Here is a 25,787-nt window from a genome sequence, read left to right on the forward strand (position 1 = left end):
ATTTTTAAAATATTCAGAGAATTAAAATACATATAATATTTTAACTTGGGGGAGGCTAGTAAATGGAATTAGTACTTTAAAGTCATTGGATTCTGTGAAAGAAAGAGATATTAACATTAGACTTTGGTAAGTTAAGAATGTGTGCTATAATTTCAAGGGTAACCTTAATAGGTTATATAAATACTTTATAACCAAGTAAAGGTGAAAAAAGTAGAATGGGAAAAAAATAACCAATCCAAAAAAAAGACAAGAAGAAAAAGTGGCACAAATCATAGACTAAGGTAGTTTTGAACCCAAATATATCAATAATTTTATTAATGTTAATGGTCTAGAGGATTCATTTAAAAAGACAAAATTCTCGCCCTAGCCAGACAGCTTAAGTTGGTTAGAGTATTTCCTGATATGCCAAGGTTGTGGGTTCAATCCCTGGTCAGGACACGTATGAGAATCAGACAGTGAATCTATAAATAAGTGAAACAACAAATCGATGTTTCTCTCTCTCCCCCTTCCTTTCAAATCAGTGAACTAAAAAAAAATAAGGCAGTATTATATTTAATGCTTGGAAGGAACACATTTAAAACATAAGGATACAGGAAAGTTTAAAGGAGTTAAAAAAAAACTAGATAAATACTAAAAATAACCCCCAAAAGTGATCTAGCTAAAGGAAAATCAGACAAAAATATACTTTAAGGCAAAAATTCCTAAAAGCCTGGCAGTGAAGGTGTCTTTAATCATGATAAGAGGTTAAATTCACCAGAAAGATGTAACAGTTTCACATTCGTATGCACCAAATAACTTGGCCTTAAAATAGGCCAAAATAGAAACTGACAGAATAACAAGGAAAAAAACAAATCCACAATCTGTAAAATCATAGCTTTAAATTCTTAACAAAGTTGACTAGTGGATAATAGTATACTGTTCCCCCACCCCTAAATTGCAAAATATACCTTCTTTTTAAGAAAACAGAATAGTTATTAAAAATTAACTATATACTGGCCTGTAGCAATTCTCAAGAAACTTCAAAGGATTGAAATTCTATATAGTAGTCCTCATAAGGCAGGCCTATATTGGGGATCCGTTTGAGATTTATGGTCAGGAATTTAAAGTAAGTCCTCAAGGTTTTTCTCTTCAGTGAGGTTCAGTGGCTTGGGTATTAGGATCAGAGAAGGAGATGAATGGACTCTAACCAGGGGTGAGGTTTCCCAGGAGACCATACCAAAGAAGCAAGAGGTAAAGCAGTTAAAGAGCTTACCAGGGCATTTAATATTGAACTCTGGAGTCTACGCTGGGCAGGAAGAGAAGTGAGGTCGTGAAGATGATGGGCAACAGGAAAGTTGGTAAGATTAATGGATGGGAGGCATTAATGAGACAGGAGGGTTGCTGGGGTGTGTGAGCTGGAAGGACAGGAGGTGGTGGACGAGTGCGGGGATGCTTACCAGGATGAGACACGTCTGGGTGAATAGACCAGTCACATTAACCCAGCACACACAAGATTAACACTGTAGACATTTCTCTTCAAACACCATTTTAAATATTTGCACTTTGGAGTTATACGTTAAATCAACAAGAGTATGTGAAACACTATTAGTCGTTATCTTCACCACCTTTCTATTTCCCTTATACATGGGAAAAGGATGAGATTTTCAGGTTTTGTAATTCTCAAATAGTTGCTTAATGTAGAGTGAGTTATTTTAACACCTTTTTAAAAAAGCAAATGTGCTGGTTTATCACTTTGTTGTCATTAAATCTGTGTGCTCATGTGAGTTCTGTCACATCAGAGCCAATATTTCATGAGTGTGTCACCTTTGACTCTAGAACTTACCTCATTTAGCATAGGGGTGGGCTTATCCCAGCACATGCAACTCTTGACATTATTTCAGAATTTAGCTGGAGGGCTGAACATAACTTATAAGCCAATGTACTGATATTTTAAGAACATTTTACATGTATGAGTAAAGTCAACTGCCATCTTTGAGCATTACCACATTTTAAGATAAGGCTGCATATTTGTAAATGAAGTGTTTAACAAGGATCTATATTTTTCTTTTTTTTAATTAAAAGTAATTTATATTTCCCCCCAAAATTGTGTTGGGATGCTTAAAAGCCAGACTTTGAAGATGGTGAAGTAACTGGGGCTGATGGCCAAGCTGGAATGGTAGGGTGGACGTGGTTGTGAGGAGGGCAGAGACCCGAAAGGCCACAGTGTTAGATGAGCCATTCATGTGATTATTGGTATCACGATGTCACCGAATGCAGCGTGGGAGTGGAACGGAAATAGCAAGGTTCTGAAGACTTCAACTGAAGCATGAGGTAGTTTGAGGATTGGTAGATGACATAAGTAAGATAGGATAGTAAATGATGAAATGTGATAGCAGGAAATTAAAATATATTCAGGTCTTTGAAGGAGGCCAGAGGAGCAAAGGTTTATAAGCAGTGAGGAGGAGTATTCCCCATCTGTGGGAAATGTGGGAGAGCAGCAGCCGTCTCCAGGTGAGAGGCTTCTAGGGACAGCCGGGGTTTCAGTTAGGGAGGGGGGGCTTTTAAGGAGGAGGTTAAGGAGTAGAAGAATTTTCACTCAGTAAAAAACTAAACTTCCATTATCATTGATACCTCATTTATTATTTTTTAAAGGTTAGTAACTTTTTTAAAAAAGATTTTATTTCTTTTTAGAGAGAGGGGAAGGAAGGGAGAGAGGGAGAGAAATTTCAATATGCAAGGGAAAGATTGATTGGTTGCCTCTCACCTGCCCCCAGCTGGTGATCTGGTCCACAGTCCAGGCTTGTGCCCTGACCTGGAATTGAACTGATGACTTTTTGGTTTGCTGGATGACCTTCAACCCACTGAACCACACAAGTCAGGGCTGATGTATCATTTATTATTGACTAAATATAGTTTATTTGCAGTAAAAATTTGGATGTTAGGCTTGTGATAATGAATGTCAAAATATTCGTTATTCATACATATTGGAAAACCGTGTTTAATCTCTTTTGTGGAATAACTACCATGTAGCAGTTTCTTATCTAACTGGAAATAAAGTCTTGTAAGATATATCTCTTCTCAAAGAGTGGGCATTAGTAAGCTTCCCAGAATATAACTTGGGTATATGTGTGTTTCCCTACACACTCATCCTGAAAGATTTACACACATACCCCCTCAGACCATTAGCAGTGGTCGTCTCTAGGACAGTGAAGGGAGTGAGATACTAAGGGGAGCTTTCAATGTTTAGCTTATGTTCTTTGAACCCTTTATTGAAATGCACTTATATAGCTCATTAATAAAAATACTAAGAAAGAACTTATGGAAGTTACAGTCTTTCTTTGTAGTAATTAGAAGGAGAAATTGTGGGTTTTGAGCCTTTGTCCTTTTCTTCTAGGCAGGAATACCGATGGGACCAGTGCCAGCAGCAGGAATGCCTTACCTGGGACAAGCGCCATTCCTGGGGATGCGTCCCCCAGGCCCGCAGTACACTCCAGACCTGCAGAAGCAGTTTGCCGAAGAGCAGCAGTAAGGGGCCGCGGGGTTCAAGGACAAGAAACACGATAGCCGTTATTTTAAACATTTCAGATGTTCTCTATTGCAGAGTCAAAGTCTAAACAGTCATGTTGCCTTTCACGCTCTTTAAAATAGTTTTACTAGAAGTTTAAAGCCAAAAGGCACCTTAGAGATTCTCTAATTCAACCCTCTAATTGTACATCTGGGGAAAGTGAGGTCCAGAGAAATGAAGCCACTTGTGAGTCCAGGTTACACAGTTACTAGCAAAGCCTGGACCCAGAGGCAGGCCTCCTGACTCCCAGACAGTTGTTCTTTCTCCCATATGACATGTTTTCCCAAGAGGAAGTTTCTTTTTTTTTTTGCAGAACAAAAATGTTTTTATTTTTTCTGCCTCCCTGTTTTTTGAGGTTGCTTTTGAATGCAAAAGATTGTCTTCCCTTGCAAATTAGACAAGAAATTCATGTCTTTAGTTTAGGTAAATCATTTTTTAGACTCATAGGGTCCAGCACAAATAACACCTCTTTTTTATTAGAAACTCTTTTACTGAAAAATCATAAGCATGTAATTCTGTAACATAACTATCACACTTGAGCACACCATATGACATTTTAGATGAAGTGTTCAAATTAAAATTATAAATTATTACACCCATATTATTACCCTACCACCCATACTCAAGCAGGCGTTACTTCTGCCAGACCCTCTATTTTGAAGTTAATATAGTGGGGAAATAGGACTGTCATAAAAAAACTAGATATAATTAGCAGAGCAGTTTTTAGTTCTGGAAATGTAAGATGATGTTATTGAAATTGTTGGTAGAAATATGAATGTAACACAGTGGATAATCCTTGAAGCTTTACTAGAATGTTTTTCCTCCAGAAAACGGTTTGAACAGCAGCAAAAGCTCTTAGAAGAAGAAAGAAAAAGGCGTCAGTTTGAAGAACAGAAACAGAAGCTCAGACTTCTGAGTAGTGTGAAACCCAAGGTAATGTGTTCCGCCACCGCAGCACACACGCTCCTGCATGTGCCTCTTCTCACTCATTCAGTAGATTTTGTCACTTAGCAGCCAAACTGAGGCTGTGGTTGATTCATTTTAGTTTACCAAAATCCGAAAGTAAATGATTTTTCTTCTGTAAAAGGCACAGTATCGTTGAGGGAACGAGCTATCAACCCATCTTCTCAACTCTTTTTCACTAGCATTGGAGTGTTTGTAGTCTTCTCTAGGGAAGCATTAATACAGAATATTAATATATTAACATCATATGACAGCTGCATCCTAAGATATTTATAAATGGGCCTTTAAATATTTTTACATTCTATAAAAATATTCTATAGACTCTGTAGTATAGAGTGTCATGTTATGCCTTTGTTTTATACACTAAGTGTTTTTCTAATTTGAAGAATTCACTATCAGAGGTATGTGGTAGCTCTGGCTGGTGTGGGTCAGTGGATTGAGTGCCGGCCAGTGAACCAAAAGGTCGCCAGTTCGATTCCCGGTCAGGGCACCTGCCTGGGTTGTGGGCCAGGTCCTCAGTTGGGGGCGTGTGAGAAGCAACCAATCGATGTGTCCCCAGCACATCGATGTTTCCCTTCCTCTGTTTCTCTCCTTTCCTTCCCCTCTCTCTAAAAAATAAATAAATCTTTTAAAAAAAGATGTGGTAAAACATTGGGAACAGACTAATATCTATGCTTTCATTTTGGGAATATTTGGAAGTGAGAGATAAGTGAAGAAATATGAATATGTTTGTTGTCTCTTAGACAGGAGAGAAGAGCAGAGACGATGCTTTGGAAGCTATAAAAGGAAACTTAGATGGGTTTTCCAGAGATGCTAAGATGCACCCTACTCCAGCATCACACCCTAAGAAACCAGGTATTTTAGGTTAAAGGTGGTTGGAAGGTGATTTATGTCCCCTGTGTGTTTAATTGACCATTGTACATGTGAAGAGCCAGTGCTGACCTCTTCCTTCAAGCTAAGTATGGGTTTGGATGTCTTAAAATTTATAGTGGGTTAACAGTTCTGATCTGGATGACTGTCTTGGGAGGAGAAAAACTTCTTTGTCTTCCAGTAAATGCCAGTATGTCAAGTTCACTTGTAACTCTTCTGTGTATATGAGTATGGTAACAGTAGTAAAATCCATTTAGTCAAAGGAGATGTCATAAAGGCACTTATCATTTTATTCTCATTGTTTTAAAAGAATTTTGTTTTTTATGAGCTAATTCAGATTTTATTTAATTTGATTAAACTTAGAGATTTTTTAAATGCCCCCTTTAAAAAAAGTCATGGGTTTAAAAATGCTCCTCATGAAATTTTAGTTTCTTTAATACATTTATTTGTAGTTTTTATTATGATTTATCAGATAATCAAAAAAAGTGCCAATTTAGAGCAGGGTAAAGGGATAGTTTTTTTGCATGTGTTTCGAACATTTGACAATTGAAATGAGTCTTACCTTTATATAACTTAACATATCCTTTTTAAATTTGATATTTAATATTTTATTCTCAACTGATTTCAAGAATAACATACCATTAATAGATGAACAGCTTTCATAAATCATTCAACCAGTCAAGTACTATTTCCTGCTGGCACATATTATGTTGATAAATTTTATCTTAAATCCTGTAGAGTTCCATTTATAGGAGATGTCAGGAGGAATACTCTAATATTGTCACAGTAACCAGTTTTCAATTTTCGGGGGCAGCTTTGACTCTGTCCTATTAATTTCATCCATTACTCAGGTGCAATTATACACTTAGATTATATACTCAGATTATCATTTCAAAAATATGCCCCAAAGTAAAGTATACCCAGATTGAAAAGAAAATGGATATTAGCAATTAGGTTGAGTTCAGAAAACATATCTTAAAAGTGAAAATTATAAGCTGGTCAAGAAGTAATTTAAGAATAGATATTCGAATGCTAAAACTAGACCCAATGTGGAAAAAAGGTGAAGGCGGCAGAGAGGAATGGTAATTTTTAGGTCTGACATTGTTCTACCCATATTGAATGCCTTTTTTAGGCAACCTGGTGTCATTTAACAACCTCTCTGTGAAATAATAAATTGGTGATTTGATACTCAAATAATCTTGTGAGTTCAGTCAACATGCGTGCAGTTAGCTGTTCCTAGTTAACTGCCTCATGCTTAGCCAGAAAAAGATTTTTTTGGAGCAAGGCCAAGGAATTTTTAGAGCTACTTCAGTTAGAGTCTTAAACTTAGGCCTAAAGTGTATGGAGTTACAGTCTTTTTTACCACCAAAGGCATCTTTAAATTTGCCCCCATAGACTGTTTATCTGAAAATATTGACTATACAAACTGTATTGACCATATAATGTTTCTGCTTTTTATTAATCATATATAGAGCTGCAAGAATTTATAAGCCAAAATATATACCACATAGAAATCACATAATTTCCGTAAAATAAAGAAATATTGGTTTAGCTTTTGCAGCCACATTACTAATAAATAGGTCCATTTAAAAAATGTAGTCATTCTCCATTTTCCATTACTACTTTTTTACACCTAAGTTGGAAACTTAAATCTACATTCTCATTATTATTGGGAGGGTTGGAATTCATTATGGCATGGCTTTTTTTCTTTCTCTTTTCCAACAAAACTAATTAAAACAATCATTTTACATACCCATTTGGCATCTTTTATAGACCTTTCAATGTTCCAGGTTTTGTTTCACAGATCCAGAAGAGAAATGTCCAGAAAAGAAGCATAGCATGTCCCCATTTTTCAGATGAGTCTTTTTAAAAAAAGGCTGCCCTTGTGACATTAGACTTCAGTGAATGTTAAAGCAATTCAAAGTAATTAAAAATATGGCAATAATGGTATTATAAGTGATTCTTATAGTAAATGTTGTTCCTGGTAAGGAAGGTTTATCATATAAGTGAATCTCACATTTAACAATAAAAAACCATAACAATCTTTATATTCTTTAGAGTTAAAGTAACCATAGTCCTCAGTCAGTCGAGATTTACTTTCTTAAATTGACTCTTAAGTTGTTTGACTCAGCAATTGATGGTGTCCCAGTTTTTATGCTTTTCACAAAAAAATGTTACCTTGGCAATGTGTTTAATGTTCTTGCTGTCTTGAAATTTTCATTCTTCACATGGTAACTTTACTGAAATGTGAACTATGCAAAGTGTATGAATTAGACATGATATATGAAAAATTATAAGTATGTGTCATACATTTCTTTCTTGCTGGCATAATGAAATTTAATCATCAGAGTCTGTTTCTGTTCAGTGTCTTCGGCAGCATTTGGTAGTTTTTCTTGCTTCTGGTGTATATTAGTTTGAAAGAATATTTTCCAGATAAATAGATCACTTGAGTTTCAAAAATAATCATCACTTCAGTGTAAATTATTAGTGGTCTCAGGGGAAAAAATTAGTACTAACTTAATAAAAGAAGAAATTTTGAGTTTTATATTTTTCTGGTTTTGAACAAAATGCAAAATAGCTATAAAACCTCTTTTTAAAAAGACAAAAGATGTGTATGACTAGACAGACATCAAAGTATTTTGCATTGGTTGTGTAAGTCCATTTGACTCTCGTCACATTACTTCCTGTTCACCTGCACTATTCATGTTTTGATATATTCTTTTGGAATTGTGCTACACCTTAATTTCTTTCTCCCTATGATTTTTGTTTCTGTGTGTTTCATTGCCACTTTCCATTTTGCAGATTATCCCACATCATCTCATTCTAAAACTGTCTCCCCATCACCTGCCTTTCTTGATGGAGAAGAATTCAGTGACTTTATGCAGGGGCCTGTTGAAGTTCCCACATGTGGGTCTTCTTCCAGTTCCCAGCCTTTTCAGTCTTTCCATCCCACCACCCCACTTGGCCAGTTGCATACACAAAAGGCTGGAGCACAGCCTCTCCCTCCAGGTCAGATTCTAGTGTCTTTTGCCTTACATGGTGTCCCTGGACAGATTCCTTATTTCCCTACTGCTTCAGCCTTATACAATGTACAGAGAGCAGGTAACTCCTAGAATATTAATGAAAGTATTCCTAAGATAATCTAGGCTTATTTATTTCTCTTATATACATTGAATAATACAGTGATGTTGACGAAGCAGCATGTACCTGAATATATGAGTACTATTGAAATTCACCAAAATAAGAAACTAGATTTTTAAACTTTGAGGGCCTTACTTTTCAGAAAAGTGATTGAAGACTTTTGCTTCTAAATTACATATTCTTAGAATTTTAAAAACAAACGTTTCTATCATTTTCTTAAAAGAAATGAGCCAGGGAAAGCTGCTTTAGAAAGTGCTCTCTCTAGTTCAGATTCTTCATTTACTATCAGTTTGTCCTCAGACGAATCTTTAAACACTCTGTACCTCATTGTTATCACTGTGAAGTAGTGGGGGTTGGGGCAGGTGGCAACACACCATGCCATGAGACATAGAGTAGTGCTGAGAGGGGTCTCAGTGGATGCGTACTTACTGCAAGCCTTTTCAGTCCACAGAGGTAGAAACACCCCCAAAATGAGGTTACTGGCTAAGGGTCTCACCAGTGATTAGTGTGAGTGTCCACATCTTGTGTAGCCACCAGATTTCTAAGGTGGTACTCCTTCCACTATACCATTTTACCTGCTGTCTCATGGCATTCTTGAGAATCAAAGTAGGTGATGATGTTTAAGTTCTTTAAAATCTCTAAGTCTCTGAAGTCCTGTACACATGTGTAGTGACTGAGGGTGTTCCCTTTAGAATCTGGGGTGGAAATGGGTGATTGAAAAAAATGGAAATGTGCAGTTATATACAAATAATCCTTCATGCTATTTGTTTAGGCCCTTCTTTGGAGGAGAAGCTCCTAGTATCTTGTGATATAAGTACATCTGGGCAGGAACAACTTAAATTAAATACTTCTGAAGTTGGGCACAGAGCCCAAGGTCCAGGTTCCAGTAAGAACCATCCCCGTTTAACAGCCACTATCAGGGGTGCTGTAGATGGACGTGTAAGTGGCACCACTACTGCAGAGGCAGAAAAGACTTCAGAACAAAACCTGCCTGTTGAAGAGAGTGGTGAGCTCATGAAATATTCAGCAAAAAGTTTATTTAACCAAATGCCGCTCAAGTGCTAACACCTTAAGCATTAATCTTAAAATGAATGCTGCTTGATTTTGCTAATCAAAATTTTGCTTAAAATATATTTAATGCATTCCTTTCTCCAATTAACCCCTATGATTTTGCTCTGAACTCTTTCAATAAACTGTTACTCCTTTTAAAATTTTTTGATAGTTTTTAAAATCAGAATCATTCTTGAAATTTATTTTATGAAAACTCTTTTTTCCCCCTCTTGCACTTTGTCTTCTTCCATAAAGGTTGAAAAGTTTAAATTTAACTGGAAAAGTCACCAATGAGAATATAGTTTTGCTTCTCAGAAGTAAATCCGACACACTGCTCTCTAAAAGTTTGTGAGTTGTTCTGAACTCAGCTTGCAGAGATGAATTAGAATGTGGGCAGCCTAGGAGGTAAACTTTTGCAGGATATTTCACTGGACAAAATAAAAAATAAAAATCCTGTATATCTAAGGCAGCGGTGTCATAATCAGGTAAAAAGAAGTCAGATGTAAAGAAACATTAAAAGCTGTAAGGCAAGTCTGGTTAACTACATTTTTTTGTACTAGATAATCTTTAAACCACTGATTGTTTTATTTTTTCTTTTAATTTGTAATACATGTGAGATGGTGCAAGCCTCATATGATTCAGAATATTGATTTGGTACATCTTAGGATTGTTTTTTTTTTTAGTAGACTCTTTAGGACTTAGTAATGTATAGGAGTTGTTAGAAACCAAATATTTTAACTGTATTGGTGACTTTTTTTTGGTGTCTCCAGCCTGTGCTCTTTTTATACAATGTGTGCTTCCCGCATCTCCTAAATGGACCATTATATACTCGAGGTAATGTTCCTTATCCTCCTGTAGGTGTGGCTGTATTTCCCTCACAGGATCCTGTTCAGCCCAGAATGCCTCCGTGGATTTGCAATGAGAGTTTGGTTCCAGGTAATAAAAGCTTTGTCCAAGATTCCCATCTGGATATTTTGCTTTAAATGTTGTAAATGTAGTTGTAACTACTGTCATAGTTATAAAATACGCAGAAGGAATTGTAACTTGCCATGGTTTTTTTTCTGAAAGAGTACAGAAAATTAGATAGATCTAGTGTTTCTTAAGCTTCCTCATCTATGAAGCAACTGTATAAGTGAAGGGGAAATGGTTTGCTTTAGTGTTTATTGACTGCCATATACTTTTATTTCTAAAAATTTTTCTTAGATTTATCATGCTTTAAAAGACATCAAATATTTTTATAGATCATTAACTTATCAAGAGTATCACTGATATGTGTGATGCAATTTTCTGAACTCTTGGTGATTAGTTTATATTTTAAAAATATTCCTATGACTTTTGTCATGTGATAGTGTATGAAATAAAGGACCAGGTGGCAGATCTTCTGCACTAGCAGATGATGTTCACTTTTTTCTTTAAGTGTGTCATTACTGCTGAGCAAAAAAAATTTACTCTGGTGTACATTTTGTGGTAGTATTCAGCTGATACAAAGAAAAAGTCTGTTTAAGACATGGTTGATGGGCATAGAATAACGACTATTACAACAGAATATGTTCATCAGTCTTAATAAATTGCAGGGTTACATTTGCTGTGCTTTGCCAGCCCCTTGTAAACTAAAGGTAATTTTTCATCAGATCTTCAGTTTTCTAGATTGTTTATAGACTAAAGTTGTTCCACATTTGATTAAATAAAACTCATGCAAGATTCCTATAGCTGAACTTCTTTTTGAAAGAAACCGGTAATGTCTACTTTACATCATAATCACATAATCACAAATTGAAAGGCTAATTTCCCAAACCGCTTTGGCACTTCAGTTGTACAGGAAAATAATAGGTTTGCTTCCACCTGCCCATGAGATAGTTTGCATCTTCTTCCTCTCTGTCTTCAAGCCAAACAAAATTTGGATCTTGTGTATTTTGGAGTTCTGTCCATTTTCTGCCAGCTTGTTTTTCTTTTTTTCTCTTTCTCCCAAACATCCGTGCACATAGAAGTTTCTCACCAAAATATGTGTTGTCATGACCAGGCTATTACCCTGCAATGCATATTTAAATCGTAGGTGTAGAGTTTTTGCTTTAAACGTTTTCCTCCACCTTTCCCCTATCCACTTTCAGCCCCAAACTCCTCTAACAAGGGTTGTCAGAGTCAGCAAATAAGCATACAGAACATCCAGTAAAATTGAATTTTAAATTAACAGCAAAAAATCATTTAGTATAAGTGTATTCCATGCAGTATTGGCATCCTGTATGTTCTGTGGCAACCTTGTCTCTGACAGCCTTTCTCACTTTGTCCTTTTGAAACTCCATTTTATTATGAAAACTCCCCCTTTTTTTCTGCTTCCTCGCCTTAACTGAAACTGTGTTTTTCTCTGAAGGCTGTTTTCATAGCACCTTACCCAGTGATGTTTCCTCGCCCAGCCGTCGGGGCAGGAAAGAGGTGGTACTTGTGTAACTCTTGCTTCCAACTGCTGTTTTCAAGTTATTGCCGCCATCATTACTCTACAGCTTCTTTTTTCAACTGCAAAGCGTCTGCCTGTACCACCTGCATCTTACTGTTTTTACTGTCTTCCACTAATTGTAAGACTTCCTCTTACCTTAGTCCCAAATCTTCATCTTTAGGACCCAGCTCCAACCTCTCTTCTGAGTACCAAACCCCAACCGTATGTTGGATATTTGCCCTGGAATGAATATCTTGACAGCAGTTCACACTTGGACGTGAACTGTTAAAGCTGTTTGACTTCAGATTATTCTCAGATAAGCAACACTGACAATAAAAAAGATCAATCAGTCGAAATATATTTATGTTTCTAATCTGGTCTTTCCTTTGATAGATGCCTATAAGAAAATCTTGGAAACCACGATGACTCCAACTGGAATTGATACTGCAAAACTGTATCCCATTCTGATGTCATCTGGACTTCCCAGGGAAACTCTTGGGCAGATATGGGCCTTAGCTAATCGAACCACACCTGGCAAACTTACTAAAGAAGAACTTTATACTGTTCTTGCCATGATAGCAGTAACACAGGTAGACATAATTTCTTAAGTTACATCAAATAACTTTTCACTATAAATTGGAAGAATATTAATCCTTTGTGATTATAATCTCATAGAAGTCCTTGTACATTGAAATTTAGGATATTTTCAAGATACAGTACTTCACAAATATATAGTTTATATGAAGCACTAGCAAAATATTTTTTTTAAAGATTGTTTAATACACTAAAATCCTCTGGCCTGACTGTATATCCCTTCTTAACTTGAAAGTTAGTTAGTAATAGATGAAATTACTCTCTGTCCTTTTAAGTCCTTATTTAAAACTCCTTAGAGCCCTGGCTGGGTGGCTTAGTTGATTGGAATGTCATCCCACACACCAAAAGGTCACAGGTTCAGTTCCCAGTCAGGGCACACACCTAGGTTGTGGGGTTGATCCCCGGTTGGGATGTGCATGGGAGGCAACCAATCGATGTTTCTCTCCCTCTCTCTTTCCCTCTCTACTCCCTCCCTCTCTAAAATCAGGAAGCATATAATGTACTTAAGTGAGGCTAAAAAATAATAATAAAATTCCTTAGATATAAAGTATTCTCCATCTGATACCAATTTCTCATATATTATAAAACCATTTGTAATATATGTAATCATGATTTGGTTATAGTAAATTATCCGAACTTGTTAGAGTATAAAAATGTCAGGATTGGTATGTATTGGCCGTTTCTATGCTAAATATTAGGTTTGCATTTACCTTGTAACTTATTTTCTTGTATCAAATTAATGAGTTGGAAGAGTTAACAGTGGAATTATACCAAGGCTAGAGAGTTTACGTTTTGGTCTGTCTTTGCCAGATTTGGGTTGTATGTGGTTTGCAATCCTCTAAAATGTTTTCATTTTCCTTCTGTATAGAGGGGCGTTCCTGCCATAAGTCCTGATGCTTTAAACCAGTTCCCAGCAGCTCCTGTTCCAACTTTAAGTGGCTTTCCTATGACTTTGCCTACTGCAGTGAGTCAGCCAACTGGGATGCCTTCAGGCCCTGCAGGCTCCATGCCCCTCAACCTTGGACAGCCAGTCATGGGCATTAACCTTGTTGGACCAGTGGGGGGAGCTGCAGCCCAGGCTTCCGGTGGCTTCATGCCAACTTACCCTGCAAATCAGGTAAATGGAGAAGCTGCATATTCCAAATAATCCCTAAAAGAGAAGCTGGGCAACTTTTCCCCCAGAGATACTCAGAGGCCCTGGCTGGTGTGGCTTAGTGGATTGAGCACTGGCCTGCGAACCAAAGGGTCACTGGTTCAATTCCCAGTCAGGGCACATGCCTGGGTTGCGGTTCTGGTCCCCAGTGCGGGGCACGAGAGGGTCATCCTACACATTGATGTTTCTCCCCTTCCTTTTCTCCCTCTGTTCTTCTCTGTCTAAAATAAATAAATATAATCTTTTAAAAGAAGGAGATACAGAGAGGACTGTGGGATTATGATGGACTCTGGAGGTAAAAATTAAACAGAATTAAAACAATACAAAATTTATTTTCAGTATTTAAAAATCATAAAACAATTTGTGATACTTGAATTTTGGCTAAAAGTCCATAGTTCTTTATAGTAAATACATTTTAAACATCCAGCATAATAAAGTTATGTAAATTCTTAGGCTGTATCTCTTGAGGAAGCTGTTAAAACCTGAAATTAAGGTACATCAGTTTATTTTTCATTTCTCAGATTAACAAACATTTTTAAAAACATAATATTTAGTGTCAGTGACGATGTAGGGAAAAGAGTTTATTGGTACAGCCTTTTTGAAGGCAGGAATAGCTATCAAAATTCTGTATCTTCTGACCTAGCAGTCATGCTGTTAAGAATCTGTCCCACAAAAACTAGCAAAGATACAAAAGGATATTTGCTATAGCATTGTTTGTTAACATAGAAATACAGAAATAGCTAAATGTCCATCAGGAAAAGAAAAGTTGTATAAATTTTGGTTCATCCATACAGTGGTAAGTGGATCATGAAAAGAAATGAGGTAGATCTGTATATACTGCATTGAAAAGATGTTCATGTCATTTAATTACATTTTAAAGTGGATAATGATATAAGTTCATTTTTCTATAAAGCAAAGGAGCTGTTAGCAGTACTCACTCTCAGAGCATGGGGTTCGGACTCAGTTTTCACTGTTAACTTTGTATGGTGATGGGTTATAACTAGCTTATACCACTTTTTAAATTTACAGACATGTATAAAGTGTTTTTTAAAGATGAGAGGTTCTCAATAATCTATTAAATGACTTAGTTGCTTAAAAAATGTACCAGTTAGCTTTTTAAATCAGTCTTTTACCACGTGTACATCAAAGTATCTAAAAGTGTAAGATAGGATTCCTGCCTTAATGAAGTCTTTGAGTTGATTTTATCTAAAGGGTGTTCTTCTAAAATTAAGGAGTTGTACCTCAATGTAGGATTTAAAAGACAGTCTTAGAGATTGACAGTGGGAGATTCGTTGTTTACTATTTTATCAATTTCCTGCTTTCTGTTTAAATGTCCTCTTAAACCTAGGTGGTGAAACCAGAAGAAGATGACTTCCAAGATTTTCAAGATGCTTCTAAGCCAGGATCCCTTGATGACTCATTCAGTGATTTCCAAGAGTTGTCTGCTTCTTCAAAAACAAGTAATTCCCAGCATGGAAACAGGTACAAAAGAGTTGAATGTAGTTAACATTATGTGTAGTAATTGAGGAAGAGGCATCCCTGATGAGAAGCCTAAATGTAAGAGAATTAAGACTCTTTACTCTCATGGTTTTCCTGATTAATCCCTCTTTATTTGTAGTTTTACTCTTCAGACTTTTGTCGCATCGTCTGTGTTAAATGTCAACTCATACCAGTTCCTCCTGGTACACGCCTGCTTGCCAGTATTTTCTTTGCCTGTGCTAAACCTGATGTATTGGAGCAGCAGTGCCTATGCAGCGATGACTTCAAGTTCTTGTATTAGATCCAGGTCTTCAACTGTTGGAAAGGTTTTTAGACTGGAGCATGTAATTTGATATTTTTGCAATAAGTGTACTATTGATTTTCCACAGAAATCATAATTCAGAAGACCAAATATGATTATTCACATTTCTCCTATATTTGAGATCAGTGACTTTTATGCCTTCATATTTCTGTTTGTTTGCAGACAGTAGCACAAATGTTTCTCTGATGTTTTATGTACCAGCTTAACGTTTAGGTACAGTAACTGATTTAATGCATTCTCAGTATCATTTCAACATTAAAAAAAAATACTTAGATACTTCTTTTGCAGAGTGGAACATACCAGAATTTGATTAAGCAATATGAATTACTTCAGGTTTTTTGGAACTTGTTTTTGTCAGGATATTCCTTTTCTCTTATGTTCCTATTTGTGCAAATCCATTCATCTTTTCTGTTTTAACGAACTTATTATCTCTTAGTCAATACTTCTTGTGTGTACACTGTACCAAGAACTGAGGGATAGGCATTATAGAGAATTACAAATTAGGGAAAAATTATTTTGATTTTAAAAATATATCAAATAGGAGTAGGAGGGTAGGGGAAAAAATATGTCAAACAAATGTAAATGACACATAGAAAAAAATGTATGAGGGGGTGTGACTTTAAACTACTGGGATTTCCAAGCCCTCTATACCAGCATAGATAATATTAACCTGATAGACGCAGAATACTATTTCTTATATCTCTTCCTTTGAACAGAATGTTCTATCTAGAACATATCTGAATGGCCCAAGGCATCTCAAATCATGTGCAAAAAATTAAATTCATTAATTTTCTACTTAAATAAAAATTTATTAATTCATCATTTCCTTTCTTAGTGAATCATGTCACCGTATCCAGTCACCAAGTCAGAAACATGTGATTTGGCTCCCTTCTCTCTTCTTTACCACCATCAACTCTGTCTCCTCTGCCTGGCATGGAAGAGGCCGCGTGTGACCTTGCTCCTGCCTACTCTAACCACTGCCATTCGCCCGCAGCTTGTCCTCCAGTCATGCCAAAATGACTTCAAACTCACCTTGCTCTTTCAAGATTCTAGCCTTTTACATTACATTTTCTTTAGTCTGAAGTTCTTTCTATAGTTAATTCTAGTTCAGTTTCAAAAATGGGTTTAATATAGGAAGTTTTTACTAGCCCCTCTGAATCAGTCCTCACCTCCAAGATGAGTTAAGGGCCCTTCCCTCTCTCCTGTTAAGACACCTTATGAATATCTGTGCCCTAATTACTGGGTTACCTGACTGCTTTCCTCATTAGGCTGTAAGGACCCAAACACAATCTTTTGTGCGTCTATAAGTAGTACTTAGTCCACTATATGTACTTAATAAAGGTTTGTTGGATGATTGTATTGTAGTATGAAAATGATAAACTGAAGTAATCAAATGGGTGGTTCATTCCTCTGGGGAAAAAACTCTCAGTACATGAAATTAAAACTGGGGTATAAAAAGTTTTAAGATGCTGGTCAGACCTGAGCTATGTGGGATGTTAGCAATTTTGTGTGGCCTTGTCTCCCCGTCATAGTTTACTTTCATACACAGCCAGCCTTTGCAGATTTTTCTTACTTGGTTGTGACTTGGCTACTTCCATGCTCTCATTGCATGAAAACATTTTGCTCCTGTCTTAAGAATCTGTGATCATTGTTTAGTTACTCATTCAGCAGCATTTACTTAGTATCTGCTATTTGCCAGATATTGAAGTGGTCACTGGAAATACAGAAGCAAAAAACACAATTCCTGTTCTCAAAAAGCTCAGTATTTTTTTTTAATTCTCACCCAAGGACATGTTTATTTGGTTTTTGGTTGGTTTTTTAGAGAGAGGAAGAAGGTGGGGAGGGTGCCTCCCATACACCCCAAACAGGGATTGAATCTATAACCTAGATATGTGCCCTGACCAGGAATTGAACCTACAACCTTTTGATTTATGAGACAATGCTCCTACCACCTGAGCCAACCAGCCAGGGTGAAGCTTAGTTTTATCTGGGTATTTATATTATGTGGTAAAACTCTCTTAGAATTGGTCTTTAACTATGTGTGTGCATATATAATGAATTCCCTAGTTTATGATACTGTGTATTCCATATTGTGAGTGTATTTTAAAAGGATATTTGTTATATCACAATATGAATAGCTAAGCCTAGGTGAGACCACTTTGGGTGGTATTTTTAAGCAAAAAATGGACATTATTTGTCAGAGAATATGAAAAGGAAAGCAAATTGTTGGAAGTAGGCTGGATTGGAGAGTATTTTTAGTCTGGGGAAAAATAACATTATTAAGGGTGGCACCAACTGTGGGATGTCTTAGGATTTGTGACATAATCTCTAAGCATTTTAGAACATAGACATCGCATGGTGAAAGTGATTCTTGCTACTGTGTGGGGGACAAATTCAGCTGCCATCGTGATAATCCTGTTGTGAGATGGCGAGAGGTGCTCTGGGCTTAGAGTTGTAGGTTCTGAAAAGGGTGTATCCGAGGAATCGGTTGGAGCCGGCGCTGAACTGGATATCAAAGTCAAAGGAGAAATAGTACTTACCCCAGCATGAAAAGGGCTTTAGAAGACAGCAACATCATTCACTTATCCATTCAGAAAATGCCTGAGTGTGTCAGGCACTGGGGAAGCCTTGTAAAATAAACAAGGCAGAGACATGGGGCGCTGAAGACAGCATAGGATTAGGGTGCAGGAGTTTTGAGTTGCTTAGGTTTTTTTTTTTTGCTTTTTAAATGGGTGTATTTAGCAGGAATAATTGTAAAGCACAAATGGATTCACTAGAGAAAAAGCAAAATCTTTTTTTTAAAGATTTTATTTATTTATTTATCTTTAGAGGGGAAGGGAAGGAGAGAAGTATCAATGTATGGTTGCCTCTTGTGAGTCCCCTGCTGGGAACTGGCCCGCAACCCAGGCATGTGCCCTGACTGGGAATCAAACCGTGATTGTGTGGTTCGCAGGCCCGAGCTCAATCCACTGAGCTACGCCAGCCAGCGCAAAATCCTTTTTTCAGAGCCAAATTCTGTATAGTCTTATCTTTCAGTATAAGGAAGGTTTTTAAATTTTAAAACAATATGCCTCTCACTAAGTACCCAAGTATTACAAAGTAGAAATAACTGTTCTTAGGTTTAGAACAGATAACTACTTTTTATAACTAGTATAAACATTTCCATGGTGATTACAGTTTGTTTTGTTAAATAAAACATTCAGAAAACGAACCGGAAGGAGTTATCTGTAATGTGTGTAAAATCCCAGTCTGAGTTGTAGGGGGTTTTTTAATGGAACTGTTTTATTGCGTTCAGTTAACAAAATCCTCTTTCTTTCCTCCAATTCTGAAAATAATTTTGAAATTCATAATATTTAATTAAATGTCACATTTAATAGAAGATTTGATCAAAGGACTCTAAAAGACCATAGCTAAAGTTGACAGGTCATGTAAAACAAATAGATCATTCACCTTTGTGTTTTTTCCCCTAAGACACTGATTACTGTTATTCCTATGTAACATTCTGTTCAATGAACTGTAGTTTAATTACTTAAGCAACTTTTAAAAATTCACCTACAGCATATAGGTAAGGACCTGTTTGTCAAGACCAAATATGTAGCAGCTGTTTGATAGTGATGGGAAATTATAATGTTTGATAACATAAGTCCTAGAGCACTATGGGCCCCTATTAACGTGTATGGGTAAGAGCTGGGTTTCTTACCTTGCTTGGAAGCCACTGATAAGAAGGTTTAAATGACTGTGGAAAGATTTTTGCTCCAGGGCAAAGAACTCAATAGAAAGCGATTTATATAACTTGCAGCGCCTGATATATGAGTGACACAAACTAGTGGTGAAATATAATCATTCACATGCAAAAGTTGTTCTTCCTGGAAGCTGCCTATGTCTGATAAGAGGGCAGGAAAAAAGCGATGCTTTTATAGTATGTGGTAAGCCGTCCAAGAATTACCCACAAAGATACTACTCATTGCACTGTTTTTCCATCCTGGGAGAAATATGTCCACAGACTAAAGTATCTTCGTCTAATTTTGAAGTGATTGTTGCTTTGCTGACAAGATAGCTTCTGGGAACTGCTGTGTGATTCTTGCAAAAATGCAGATTGTATTAACTCTACTGCTGCTATCAGGTGTGTGAACTTGTGTCACTAAGCAATGCAGTATGACCAAAAGAGGAACAGTTTATATCTTAGCTTGAATAACGTTTCATAAATAGATTTTTATCTTAACTGTTCCACGTCTTCATTGTGACTCCATTTTAGAGAATAATTTCATTAAGGATCGATCACGTAATTTACTTTAAAATATTGGGGTTGCCTGTTTGGAGCAGTTCACTCTTGTGGACCTGAAGTTAAAATTGCAGTGGGTCATCATTCTATGAGCATCTGTTTCCAATGACATTCCAGGTGTTTTTATGGCTTAAAGAGGTTAGATGGTCAGCATGGATCTGACCTCTCTTCAGACAATCAAGAGAATTATTGGTTGGGTGTTGTTTTAATACATTTTTTCAAGAAAAAAGGATGTTGATTTTTATCATTTATGGTATATATATTCGAACTTTTAAAGCAGGGAGTCATGAGTTTTAACTAGGTACCTGTCTGCCACTTTAATTCTAAGCTCCTACTTGATAAGGAAAGGATTCAGTGTTTTGGTCATTAAGGAATATTTTTTCCCCTTTCAGTGCCCCTTCTTTGCTGATGCCACTTTCTGGAACTAAAGCATCAGCTTCAATGGATAAATATGCTGTGTTTAAAGGAATTGCAACTGACAAGCCCTCTGAAAATACTGTTCCATTTGGAGGTAAAAGCAGTTTGTGAGTTCATAAACCTGTGAATGTAAATCTTTGCTGTTGGTGGGGGCCTTTTATGGTAAATGTATAATGCTTACATCACATGCTAAGTATGTTTGGCTAACCTGTCTGCCTTACTTTCTTGAGTTGTGATCTCAAGGTTCCCACCCTTACTTGGGCTTCTGTGTTTTCATCATAGAGCCTGGTGATAAATATAGTGCTTTCAGGGAACTTGAACAGACAGCGGAGAGTAAATCTTCAGGTAAGTTTTCGATTCATTAAATGAATGAATTATTTTAATTTCTGATAAAAGAGATCTTTGAAGATTCTTTCAGTAATATTGAAGGTGCCTTTATCTTACTGTGTGGGGGCGTTTTTTGTTTGTTTGTTTTCTGTGTGGAAATTACAAGGAGGTAACATGTGGTTCAGTTATTGCAAATGATTTTCTAAAATTTAGGTCAAACCCCAGAGCAATTTGATTTCCTCTAAAGATAGTGCTCCATTTCACCAGAAGCCCTCAGCCACGTTAGACTCCTGTATGAGGCAGAGGGCTGTGACTACTTCGGGTTATTCTCATGTCCCAGGACTTCAGCTGCTGGCAGTGCAGCGGTCTGTGGGCTGTACAGAAGGCAGCACCCACTCTTTTACTTTTCAAGATTTTCAAAATTGGTTATAGTTTAATAAGGTGGAGAGAGAGGGTTTTCTGTGCATATGTGGTTCACACCTCTGAGAGAAGGGCTCAAATAGAGTAGAAAAGGTATGTAGGATGATAATATGAGAGCCGCATCTATAAAGCCCAAAAGTTATGCTTGTGGTTAAATACTACTGTGAACCTGATGTGTAGGGTTTAGATAATCCATACGTCACATTATGTCCTTCAAAGCTTAATGCAAATGCTATGAAATTTGTATACTCTAATGAGGATTTCTTCCCAGGAACAGAACCATGTTCTACTTTTGTGTACTCTGCTCAAATTTGGAATATCCTTCAACAATCATTGGTTCTCACCTTTCTGCCTAGGGAGTTAGGGTGGGAGTGGGAGGGCTAGGGGGAGCATATAGGAAAGGTAAGTATATGTGAAAGTTAAAGTAGAAAGTGTACTGCTTAAATATCTCTAAGAAGGGAAACCTACCTCTTCTAGAGATACTCAGTCCCTTACAGTTCTTATATTCTAAGAAATGTTTCCTTGTGTTTCTTACAAGCCTTTAGGATATAATAACTGTTTCTTCCTCCATGCCTGTATTAGGTACTAGGAGTCCAAAGATAAATCTGTGGAACTTTTGGCTTGTTAATTTGTCATTTAGCAATGCTTTCATCAACTGTTGGGCCAAGGCAAGTTTGGAGTAAAGAGCATGGTTTAATACCAGGGTTCTTTGTGTAGTATGCTATTAATGCTCATATGATGTGTATGTTATTCCTGGGAAAGACAGTGGGGCTACCCAAATGTAAGCGCCTTATTCCTGCTTTATGGTACTTTATTAACAGAATCCCAGATTGGTGTTGCCATTTTTGTGTGCTTGCATTCATTCCTATCTTAGCTTTAACTCTATGGCCTTCCCAGCAGAAATGCCAAATTTGTACTTGCATTAAAAATACACTGACCCTGGCTGGTAGCTCAATTGGTTGGAGCATCATCCCGATAAGCCAATGTTGTAGGTTTGATCCTAGGTTAGGGCACGTACAACAATCAACCAATGAATACATAAATAAGTAGAATAACAAGTGAGTGTTTCTTTGTCTCTCTAAAATCAATAAATACAAAATTTAAAAAATAAATACATTGGCCTGACAAAATATCTCAGTGTCTTAGATTTTGTGAAGAATCTTGTGGTATTTTATTTAGAGCTGAGAGCTTATTAGGTTACAAAATGACAGTTTAATAATAATTCCTTTTTTTCTGCCTTCCAGTTTAAACCATAAATTAGGTTAATGAGGAAAATGTTTTATATAGATAAGTGAGAGTTACTGAGGTTTTAGCAAAAAGTGATCTCTTTTGAAATGTTTTTAGGGCCTGAAAAGAAGCAATTAGAGAGGTAAACTTACGAGGATTCAGAAGTTAACTGGAAAGCTACCCAGGAAGTAATATGCTTAGTGGACCTGCTGACTTGCAAGCTTCAAATAACTAACCAAGTTGTTTGCCCCCAAGTCCCCTTTATTTGAACTTGTAAACCCACCCATTTTCATTTGTTTTTAACCCTTTCACCCAGCTTACATTTCCAATGGAAAAGTTTACAATTCATCAGTAAGTTTAGTTTGCTGTGGTGATTTCTTTTTAAAAATAATAAGGCAAAACTTGTCAATTTCACAGATATTTCAAAGCAGCACATCAAAAATCTTGGCTGTGACAAAAATTGGCTGCTTGTTACCTTTTCGTTTACAGAAGTAATATAAATACCAGTGATATATTTTCCTAAAATACTAGGGTAATTTTTTTTAAGTTTTATATCTGCTTCTCCTGTCAGTTTGTGAAATTGACTATAGTTTTATTGGTGATACATCTTACAAACATAAAATAGAGGAATTCTGAAAGCTTTTCCTTTCTCTCTAAAGTTTCCCTCGTGATATTAAATGGATTTCTCTGTGTTGATAAGTTATGCTGGTGAGTTGGTTAAATTTCTCAGATTAGGAAGAGAAACCAGCTTCTATTATTTTCCATGCTTTTTCATTTGATATATCAACATGTATATCACTTTACATGCACGATACATTAAAACTTGTAATGTTTCGATGACAATTTTAAAAATTGGATTTTGGTTTTAAATACATTTTTATAATTCATCTACTTCTATATCTCATTTTTAGGGATAAATAGAATTTAAAAAGTGGATGAGGACATTAAAGCTTTTATTTTAATTTATAACTCTTTAGAAATGGCACTCATATTTTTGAATGAGTGATATTGGTATAACTATATTTATATTTGGTTTATCTCTGGTTTTCATTACCTGGTATTACATAGTAGATTTTATGGAAGATCTTCAGATACCATTGGAAAACTAAGATCATTTGCATCCCAGCCTCATACCTGTGAGTGATAACATTATGATACTAAAGAATAGAAAACCTAATAAGAATCATGGCTCCAGATTTTTATCAGTATCTAAACTGAGTCTATTTAAATATTTATGAGAAACACTTTAATACCTCTTTTCTCTAAAAAAAATTAATAAAAAATTCTGTCAGAATCCCATCCTCAAAGTAGCACAGTATAATAAGCTAAAATTTAAATCATATTCTTTGAAAGTTTTAATAAATAATAGAGTTGGTATGTATTGAGATCCCTTTGAATTTTAAAAATAAGTGCTTGGTGAGGTGGCTGATTTCAAGAAAAACCCAAGTTCTCACAGATTTTTTTGTGAGCTTAACCTTATGTGTTGGAGAGTATGGGCAGAAGCTGCTTCACAGTGTGGCCTTGGCCAGAATGCTTTACAAATAAGTAGATACCTTTTCAAAGGTTTTTATCAAAGTTGCCTTTAAATTAATTCCTCCATATAATTGAAGAAGATGACCAGTATCTAACCATATGCTTGCTCACATGCCAAGTTAAACAAAGTGTTGTACGTCCTCAATATTAGATGCACGGTTTTTCATGATATTTTATTGATGCCTGTGATGTATTTTCCCTGATTGATCACCATGTAACACATTTTATCTTTAGAGGGCCACTCTTTTAATATGACTCTTCAACACCGACTTTTTATTCTGCCTTGCACCTTTGGTGGGTGGCCACAGTGAGAAAAGTCGTGCGAGCAGTGCTTTTGGCCAACTGAAGCGTCCGGCACCCGAAGACTCACCACCACACCAAAGGGAGCAAATGAAAATGACACTGTTAGGTGCTCTCAGTTTGGTTTTTATTCCCATATTGCTAGCCTTCAGTGTGGAGGCAAATACCTAGCTTGTAGAGGGATATTTGGTAGGGTTTAAACTGGAGTTAAATTATGTCAAGGCAGTAAGGGAAACGTCTGTAAAAGTATGCTTGTCATTTACTGTGCTGTGCATCGCGGTGTTTTCAGCTCAGCATTTTGACTTTCTTGACTCTGTTTTTTTTCTTTCAGGAGAAAACTTTGCGGAATTCAGAGCAGCAGGGACCGATGATGGTTTCACCGATTTTAAAACTGCCGACAGTATATCACCACTAGAGCCACCAACAAAAGACAAAACTTTCCCAGCCACCTTCCCCTCAGGAGCTAACCAGCAGAAACCACAAACACAAGTGAAAACTCCTCTGAACTTAGCAGATTTAGATATGTTTTCATCAGTTAATTGCAGCAGTGAGAAACTCTTGTCTTTTTCACCTGCATTTAGTGCATCAAAATCTGTTTCTACACGAGCACAGTCAATAGGATCTGCCGCAGCCACGCCGGCGTTGGCAGCAGCTAAATCTGCTAGTTTGGCCGATGATTTTGGAGAATTCAACCTTTTTGGGGAATATTCTAGTCCAGCATCTGTTGGGGAGCAGGATGACTTTGCAGATTTTATTGCTTTCAGTAATAGCTCTGTTTCATCGGAGCAAAAGGTGGAAGACAAATATGATGCCCTTAAAGAGGAAGCTAGTCCTGTTGCTCTAACCAGCAGCTCAAGCAACATAGTGAAGAGTGGACAAAACTCAGCTGCTGCGTCTACCAAATACGATGTCTTCAAACAGCTTTCTTTGGAAGGATCTGGGCTAGCAACTGAAGAACTGAAAGATAACACTCCTTCAGGAAAAAGTGATGATGATTTTGCTGACTTCCACTCCAGTAAATTTTCTTCCGTGAACGCGGACAAATCCCTGGGAGAGAAAGCAGTGGCTTTCAGGCACACCAAAGAAGACTCTGCGTCGGTGAAGTCCTTGGATCTCCCTTCCATTGGCGGCAGTAGTGTTGGCAAGGAGGACTCTGAAGATGCACTCTCTGTTCAGTTTGACATGAAACTGGCTGATGTGGGAGGAGATCTTAAACATGTCATGTCTGATAGCTCTTTGGATTTACCAACAGTTAGTGGCCAGCATCCTCCTGCTGCAGGTGAGGAATTGGTGAGATTGCTCTGGTGATGGTGACGTAGATTTTAAAGATGGTTCTGTGGGTGTTAATTCACAGACGAGTAAGGCTCTGGCTCTTAACCTTCATGACTTTCTAATAATTAACATCTTTGTTACCAGACTCCTTTAAAGCAGTATTAAATTTTAGTCTGTGGATACTTGGATATATGGATACCACGAATACTATGGAACTTAGATTTGAATAGCTAAAATATTCTTATTTTTTAACTCTAACACCAACTTGGTGTTAGAGGCACATAAAAATCCACTGCTAGATGAACTGTACATTGCCAGAAATTTTGATAAAGATGTTTGCAATGTCAGTAATGTTCCTCCATTTCTGTGAGTGAGGTCCGTGTCTCCCTCTCCTTTTTATTTTCCTTGGGTATATTTGACAGCTGCCAATATAGTTATTTATTCTGTTTGGTTTACAGAAAG

General features: G+C 36.7%; 1 protein-coding gene across 15 annotated transcripts in view; it reads left to right on the forward strand.

The window, feature by feature from the left end:
* Positions 1 to 25,787, forward strand: part of SYNRG (synergin gamma) — an 80,749-nt gene that overhangs the window by 16,101 nt on the left and 38,861 nt on the right. For 5 of the 15 annotated variants that reach the window (XM_037070192.1, XM_037070194.1, XM_037070189.1 and 2 more), the window contains exons 4-15: positions 3,374 to 3,504; positions 4,372 to 4,477; positions 5,251 to 5,362; positions 8,180 to 8,386; positions 9,291 to 9,524; positions 10,427 to 10,504; positions 12,393 to 12,589; positions 13,462 to 13,710; positions 15,095 to 15,228; positions 20,222 to 20,340; positions 20,529 to 20,591; positions 24,385 to 25,332. In XM_037070192.1, coding sequence (XP_036926087.1) covers positions 3,374 to 3,504; positions 4,372 to 4,477; positions 5,251 to 5,362; positions 8,180 to 8,386; positions 9,291 to 9,524; positions 10,427 to 10,504; positions 12,393 to 12,589; positions 13,462 to 13,710; positions 15,095 to 15,228; positions 20,222 to 20,340; positions 20,529 to 20,591; positions 24,385 to 25,332 — 2,578 coding nt within the window. The remainder of the gene's footprint in view (positions 1 to 3,373; positions 3,505 to 4,371; positions 4,478 to 5,250; positions 5,363 to 8,179; positions 8,387 to 9,290; positions 9,525 to 10,426; positions 10,505 to 12,392; positions 12,590 to 13,461; positions 13,711 to 15,094; positions 15,229 to 20,221; positions 20,341 to 20,528; positions 20,592 to 24,384; positions 25,333 to 25,787) is intronic. The other 10 variants (XM_037070202.1, XM_037070199.1, XM_037070201.1 and 7 more) reach the window with 7 other exon arrangements.

The sequence above is a fragment of the Sturnira hondurensis genome, unplaced genomic scaffold (genome assembly GCF_014824575.4).
Source record: "Sturnira hondurensis isolate 20B ecotype Veracruz unplaced genomic scaffold, ASM1482457v3 Scaffold0018728, whole genome shotgun sequence".
Lineage (NCBI taxonomy): Eukaryota > Metazoa > Chordata > Mammalia > Chiroptera > Phyllostomidae > Sturnira > Sturnira hondurensis.